We start from the raw sequence: 7,464 nt of genomic DNA, 5'->3' as shown, positions 1-7,464 counted from the left end.
TAACGCTCCAAAGAGAAAGGAAAAATTGAATTCGCATCATATGACCCCTTTAAAAAAACTGCTTTGGAAATCAATTTAAGGGGCAAATGTCACAAATAACACTGATGAGGATATTGCTTCAGAATAAATTACAATTAAACAAACCTGGACAAGTAAGTTTTTACTCAGACAAGTAACTGAAATTTATTTTTGAGTGCAGATTATTTGAACTCACATTACAACACAGACCAACCATCTGTTATTTACTCCATGTCGTGACTTCTCTGGGAAAACTCAACTTACTTAATATTTCCCCACCACAAATAAGTTATTTAATGTCAAAACATAAAGAAAATTTGAACTTGCATGCCTTGACTTTACTATTAGTACATACATTCACTGTTTGTGAACACAGCTGAATCATCAGGGGGGAAAGGAGGGGAAACAGCATGGCTTATCGCCTCGGGTAAAGAGATTATGGTTTTAAATATGGATATTTTTCTTACAATAATGCATCGATTCGCTTCGGGAGACCTTAATTAACCCCCCGAAGCCATGTGGAACACTTTGTTATGATGGATGGATGCAGTTTATGCACCATGCACCCTATACATTTTACATTTTTAACTTTTTTCATGCTGATAAAACAAATCACCACATAATGGAGTGCAGCAGAGCAGAATCAAAAATGTTAACGAATGGGGGGACAATTTCACCATATCTAACAATTGAGGGGGGTGGGTCTCCCGTGATGTCTATGGTTATTGCCCTGCATGTAAATTGTGGGGATTTTTATTCATCCCCGTGACTTGAATATATTGAATCACCTTCAGATTTGTTGAAAGCTGATTTAGTGACCCTTTTTTTTAGATAAGTCAGTTGGTGGCGACCAGTGAGAGTGTTGTGTGTCAACAAGTCATTAAATCACCAAAAATGTATCACAAACAAATGTATCAAGAACAAAATATCACATAGCCTATGGAATGGATGATAAAAAATACAAACAAATAAAAACACACTCTCAAAAACAATTTATTTATTAAATGACAATGACATTTGCAATTTTTAAAATTTTTTATTTTGCATTGTTTGTATGTTTTAGATGTATATTATTGCTTTTCTTCAACAGTAACTGACATTTGAAAGCCTCTTGCACTTTGACAGTCTTTGATAAGAGCTGCACCCAGGTCACGTGGGATATTTACTTACAACACCATCTCTGGAAAAGAAAGAAATATAACATGAGCAAACACAAAACTTCACACTGCATGAGTTTATATTATATTTATGGGTTATATTAAAACCTATGTTCATCAACATTTATTTGAGTGTCATTATTAGGCATGATTAATACAGCAACATAAATGTAGTTTTACCGCTGCAGCACCCCCACTGGCCAGCTGCTGACTTGCAGCAGAACTGCTCAGTTGGGCAGTAGACATTTCCATCACAATGAACCTTCTCAGTCTGGCTCTGCCAATTGAGAGCCTGGTCAAAGGGCACAGACTGCAAAAAAATAAAAATAAAAATACCTTACCGGAGGTTCACCTGCTTAGAAAATAACCATTTAAATTTTTACAGCTTTATTATTCAAACATATTTTTATTCAAATATGTTTGAATAATATAATATAATTCTATAAATCTGCTTTAAACCACCCAGAAGTCATTGCCATATTGTTTCATTTTATAAATGAATTCTGAAATTGAAGTGACTGTTTATTGAGAACGTGCTACAGAATGTGTTTTGAACCCTAACAATTTCTTCAACTGCTTTAAAAATCACATGCCTTTTTATTGTATACTGTTCATTATTTGCAGTTTGAAAATATTTAACCACGTTTTATTACTGCCGGAAATGGTGATTAAAAGTCACATGACTGTCATGCATATAGGTCATTGTGACGCAGTGGTTTTCAATCCGGTCCTGGGAACCCACCGCTCTGCACATTTTGTGTGTCACCCTTATTTACCTCACCTGATTTGGATCATCAGCTCATTAGATGAGAGCTCCATAAACGGCACTGAATGTGTCAGATAAGATACACATACAAAATGTGCAGAGCAATGGGTCCCGAGGACCAGGATTGAAAACCACTGTTTTCACAATAGGTCGCTTGGGTTGCATTACTAGTTGCATATTTTGAGTTACTGGTTGCATAGTTTGCATTACTTTGGCGTCATATACAGTACACAGTGCTGACTCACCTGAGGTTTCTGGATAGCTTTGGTGGCTGGCTTGGGAGAAGATGGCAGTCTCAACCACCCCCTCAAACATTGGGTCGATGTCGAATCGCAGTGATAACCATGACGACAGCAATGAATTCCATCTCTGCAGCACTGACCCTGAAAGAGTGGGAAGAATGAGCAAAGGTTAAACATGAAACCTATAACTTAATAGAGTGTAATAAAACAGTTACACGTTTTACTGTGACTCACTGACCATTGAGAATGGGCAGCAGTACCACACGCCATAAGGACTCAGACAGCACGTTGTTCCATCAGGACATATAGTAGAAGCATCACAGTGAACCACAGAAACAGACTCTGCTGGCTCTGAGAGATCCATCATTGGCTCATCTGCAGCTACAAGAGCTGCCATGAGTAACACCAACACTGGAACCATCTGAAAACATGAAATGAAAAAATGATTGTTATATTATATTATATTACATTACATTATAGCTTTTTATTGCTATCTTTCTTTTTTCAGAATAAGAACATTTACCTTACTGGCTGGAACTGTATCTCCTCTGGTGTGGATTGTTTTGCTGCTGGCTGTGCTGTCCTGTGATGTTCTTACGGTACCGCTTATATTTATACACATGGCTCCTCCTACTGTAAAAACAGGAAACCTGTTCAGTCACATTTTAACCAGGACATTTAGAGACCACTTTATGAGTTTCTGAACATATATGTTTATGGTGTAATAGGAAATGAAAGAACAGGAATGAGAATAAGGCAGAACCTTACAGAGGTAGTGAGAAGATCACTTCCTCACACCCAAGGCATATATTTAAAATGTATTTGTTATTAGTAATTAAAAATAATTAAATCAGTTACAAAATATATTATTGTAATTAAATAACTGTTTGATGTATTTTAAAAATGTACTTTATTCCTGTGTTTATTCCAGAATTTTCCTGTCATTACTCCAGTCTTCAGTGTCACATGATTCTTCACAAATCATTCTAATAATTTTACCGATCAATTGTGGTGTCCTTGGTGAATAAAATTATTAAATAAAAAAAAGCATTATATACACACACACACATACATATATATATATATATATATATGTGTGTGTGTGTGTGTGTGTGTGTGTGACCCTGGACCACAAAACTAGTCTCAAGTCCCTGGGGTATATTTGTAGCAATAGCTAAAAATACATTGCATGTCAAAATTATAGATTTTTCTTTTATGCCAAAAATCCTTAGGATATTAAGTAAAGATCATGTTCCATGGAGATATTTTGTAAATTTCCTACTGTAAATATATTAAAACTTAATTTTTGATTAGCAATATGCATTGCTAAGAACTTCATTTGGATAACTTTAAAGGCAATTTTCCAGATTCCAGATCTCGGCCAAATATTGTCCTATCCAAACAAACCATACATCAATGGAAAGCTTATTTATTCAGATGTATAAATCTCAATTTCAAAAAATTCACCCTTATGACTGGTTTTGTGGTCCAGGGTCACATATGTGTATATATATATATATAAAAAATCTTACAGGTGCCAAACTTTTGTATTACCTGCTGCTACATATAAATCTGAAGGAATCTGTTTTCTGCTCCACCCTGGAGGTCATTTCTGCTGGCAGCATCTTGGTTCCCTGCTGGATTCGCCTTGGCTCCCCCTGTGGCCCCCAACTCCACCGAAGCTTAAACCACCCAGAACTTATTGCCCTATATGTTTCTTTTTACAAACAGAGGGATACTTTTAAATTGTTTACTGTATTATTGAGAACATGCTACGGAACGTGCTTGGAACTCTATTTTTTTTCTTAAATCATTGTTTCAAAAGTCATATGCATTTGTATTGTACACTGTTTATTATTTGCAGCTTGAAAATATTCACCTGTTTAATTACTGTTGGAAAACATGATTAAAATCTGTAGGATATCAGACCGAATCAGACAATCTAAGATTTGGTCAAAACCGAGTTGAGGCACGAGGAGTCACAAAAATTCCACAGAGGCCCAAGACAACAGGATGTCATAAATCAGGCATTAGCCCTCTGAAGCAAGCCTAAACCTAAACCCCTGTCACAGAACAGTTTTTATATATATATATATATATATATGTATGTATGTATGTATAAGTATGTAGGTCATTGTAACATGATAGTTTTATTACTGGTTGTATATTTTGCATTGACGTTAAATAGTATTTGATACTATTGGTATTTGATATGTATGTTTGCATCAAAAGATTCCTGGTTTGATTAAAATGTCCTAGCAAGTAAAGTTTGATCAAAACTTTATTTTGTATTTATGCCAAGGGAGATGAGAAGATTGCATTAAAATGATTTCTAAATTAAAAATTTCCCAGCTCTGATACAATATTTGCAAACAGGATATTTTTAAACTGAGGTTCCCGTTCACTAATTATGTAACATTTGGAACAAAAACATATATTTCAAAACCACACGAACTGCCTACACTTTCACTTCACTTTTTTTAATGTAGATTGTGGTTTTGTTTTTAGTTTTTTTTTAACTCTATAGGGACATATGATTGTGGTATATTAAACCTTTTGTTTCCATGGTTACTGTCTTGAGGTTGTCAATCTGTCACACAACCTCATGTTCAGGACCTGCAAAGTACAACTCTGTAAGCATCAAGTGCAAACTTTATTTCTGATTTTTCTGCTGCATTTATACATTTAATCCAAAGCGGAGGAAATCAGAGCTTGAATGAAGTCTCAATCATAGCTTCCACCATTGCATACAGCAAACAGGTTAACTTTAACTGTAACGAATCCGGCCTCTGTGGTTCCCCCTTATCATCACCAGAGGTTGCCATCACCCGAGTATTGACTTTTCCCCTCAAACTCCATTTCCCATCACCCCGTACCTTACTTTGATTACAAGCTCACCTGATGCTTGTTTATGGGACTACTTAAGCCTCTGTCTCACACTCAGTCTTCGCAAAGTCTTGTTTTTGCTCCGGCTGACATTTCTGAGCGTTATCATATTCTCTATTGGATTACTGTTTGACCTTGGACTGTTTCTCTCATTTTTGGATTCTCTGATGCCTGCCTTTTGACTCTCTTGCCCCGTTTTTTGGACTGTTGTTTACTCTGCTTGCTGCCAGCCCCGATCACTCGCCTGTCTTGTTCCTCTGCCTTTGTCTCATGACCCTGTTACTGTTTATCGATCATTGCCTGTACAACTGTCTACTTTTATTAAAAGCTGCAAATGGATCCTCACTCCGTTGACACATCATTACAGAAGACTTTGCCAGAACTCGATCCAGCAGCGATCTACAGACTCACTACCGAAGTCTCTGCCCAGGCCAACGTGCTGGCCGCTCATCAACAACAGCTAGCATGCCTCACGTCTCTCACAGAGGAGTTAGTAAAGACTTTGCAAGAGACACGGCTACCTTCATCTGAGTCTGACTTGCCGCCATTAGACCCAGCACCCCAAGCACCTCCTCCGAGTCATTCCCCGGCCAGTCCCCGCTTGGCTTACCCAGAGAAATTTGACGGCACACCAGCTAAATGTAAGGGATTTTTGCTACAGTGCTCCTTGTTTGTCTCGCAACAACCTGCGTTATACCCCACAGAAGAAGGTCGCATTGCTTTTGTATGCTCTCTCTTGACTGGCAAAGCATTAGACTGGGCCACCGCCGTGTGGAATTTAAATCGACCAGCCTTTCCCTCGTTTGAGAGTTTTTTTGTGGTGCTTTCGAGAGGTGTTTAATCTCCCTGTGGGAGGAGATGGAGTGGGTGAACAGATTCTCACGTTGCGACAGAGGGAAAATACGGCAGCAGAGTTTGCCCTGATATTTCGCACACTGGCTGCATCCCTTAAAGCTGCATTTTCGCAAGGGACTGAATCTGGAGTTACAGGCTGAACTTGCTTGTCGAGACGAGGGAAAAAATTTTGGATCAACTGATTGATCTCAAGCCATTCGCATCGACAATCTGATTCGCTCTAGGAGACCCAGCAGGGTTTCAACATTCCGTTCACCAAGCCCTCTGGTTGTTCCTGAACAAGAAGCTATGTAAGTGGGACACACACGCATCTCTCCAGAGGAAAGAGATCGTCGGTATCGCCAAAACCTCTACTGCGGCCAAGCTGGTCATGTGAAAGTCTCCTGCCCTTCAAAACCAAAGCAGCACGCTTCCTCTGCGGTGAGTCAGTCATCTTGTACTTCAAAGTGTGTCAAAGTGCCTGTTAAACTGGCCGTTAATGATAGTGTGATGGAGACAATGACTTTAATCGAATCTGGAGCAGCAGGAAATTTTATTGATGCTGACTTTGCCAAAATTCATGACCTCCCTCTCATACCCTGTAAATCTCACTTGGCAGTGGCAGCGCTAGTCGGGAGACCTCTGGGCACCGGTCAGGTCCAATACACCACCAATGACATCTGCCTGACTACTGGCGTCATGCATTCAGAAATCATTTGTTTCTACATCATACAAGCTTCCAACAACCCAGTTGTACTTGGACTCCTCTGGCTTCAGCTACACGAGCCACAGATATTATGGACTGAGGGTCAAATCACTCACTGGTCAGCTAAGTGTTTCACACAGTGTCTTCAGATTCTGGAACCAATGCCACTTGAAGCAGCCACCGTCAAAATAGATCCCTTGCACTCAACCAACATTCCCTCAAACCATGTTGATCTAACTGAAGCATCGGTCCAGCGACTGTGCTATCGAGCTGCTTCCCGGCACCACACCTCCCAAGGGTCGAATCTTTCCCCTTTCACAACCAAAGACTGAATCCATGAAAGCCTATATAGAGGAGGAACTAGCTAAAGGCTTCGTCGTTCCATCCACGTCTCCGGTGTCTGCGGGTTTCTTCTTTGTCAAAGTCTTTGGCCTTGTATTGATTTTAGAGGTTTAAATGAAATAACTGTTAAGATCCAGTACCCTCTACCTCTGGTGCCCCCCGCTCTTGAACAGCTTCGCTCAGCCAAATACTTCACTAAGCTCGATCTGCGCAATGCTTACAATTTGATTCGCATCAGAGAGTGCAATGAGTGGAAGACAACTTTCTCTACCACGTCTGGGCACTATGAGTACAGAGTTATGCCATTCGGGCTTGTCAACAGTCCCTCAGTCTTTCAAGCATTCATAAATGACGTATTCTGTGACATGCTCAATAGATGGGTCATCATCTACATGGACAACATTGTTGTTTACTCTAACTCCCTTGAGACACACATTAACCATGTCCGAGCTGTTCCACAATGTTTAATCTCCCATCAGTTATACGCCAAGGCAGAGAAATGTGAGTTTCACC

General features: G+C 39.3%; 1 protein-coding gene across 1 annotated transcript; it reads right to left on the bottom strand.

Annotated features, from left to right (window-relative positions):
- Positions 1–1,038: 1,038 nt before the first annotated feature.
- Positions 1,039–2,820, bottom strand: LOC107567967 (granulins-like). Its single transcript, XM_016253788.1, has 5 exons — positions 2,707–2,820; positions 2,422–2,604; positions 2,187–2,324; positions 1,356–1,485; positions 1,039–1,198 (listed from the first exon to the last, which is right to left on the bottom strand). The coding sequence occupies exons 1-5, from the start codon at positions 2,803–2,805 to the stop codon at positions 1,185–1,187; spliced, it is 564 nt and encodes a 187-aa protein (XP_016109274.1). The 5' UTR covers positions 2,806–2,820; the 3' UTR covers positions 1,039–1,184.
- Between the last annotated feature and the right edge of the window lie 4,644 nt (positions 2,821–7,464).

This window comes from Sinocyclocheilus grahami, unplaced genomic scaffold (genome assembly GCF_001515645.1).
Source record: "Sinocyclocheilus grahami isolate Dianchi unplaced genomic scaffold, SAMN03320097.WGS_v1.1 scaffold1202.1, whole genome shotgun sequence".
NCBI lineage: Eukaryota > Metazoa > Chordata > Actinopteri > Cypriniformes > Cyprinidae > Sinocyclocheilus > Sinocyclocheilus grahami.
This window is presented reverse-complemented; position numbering and strand designations above follow the sequence as displayed.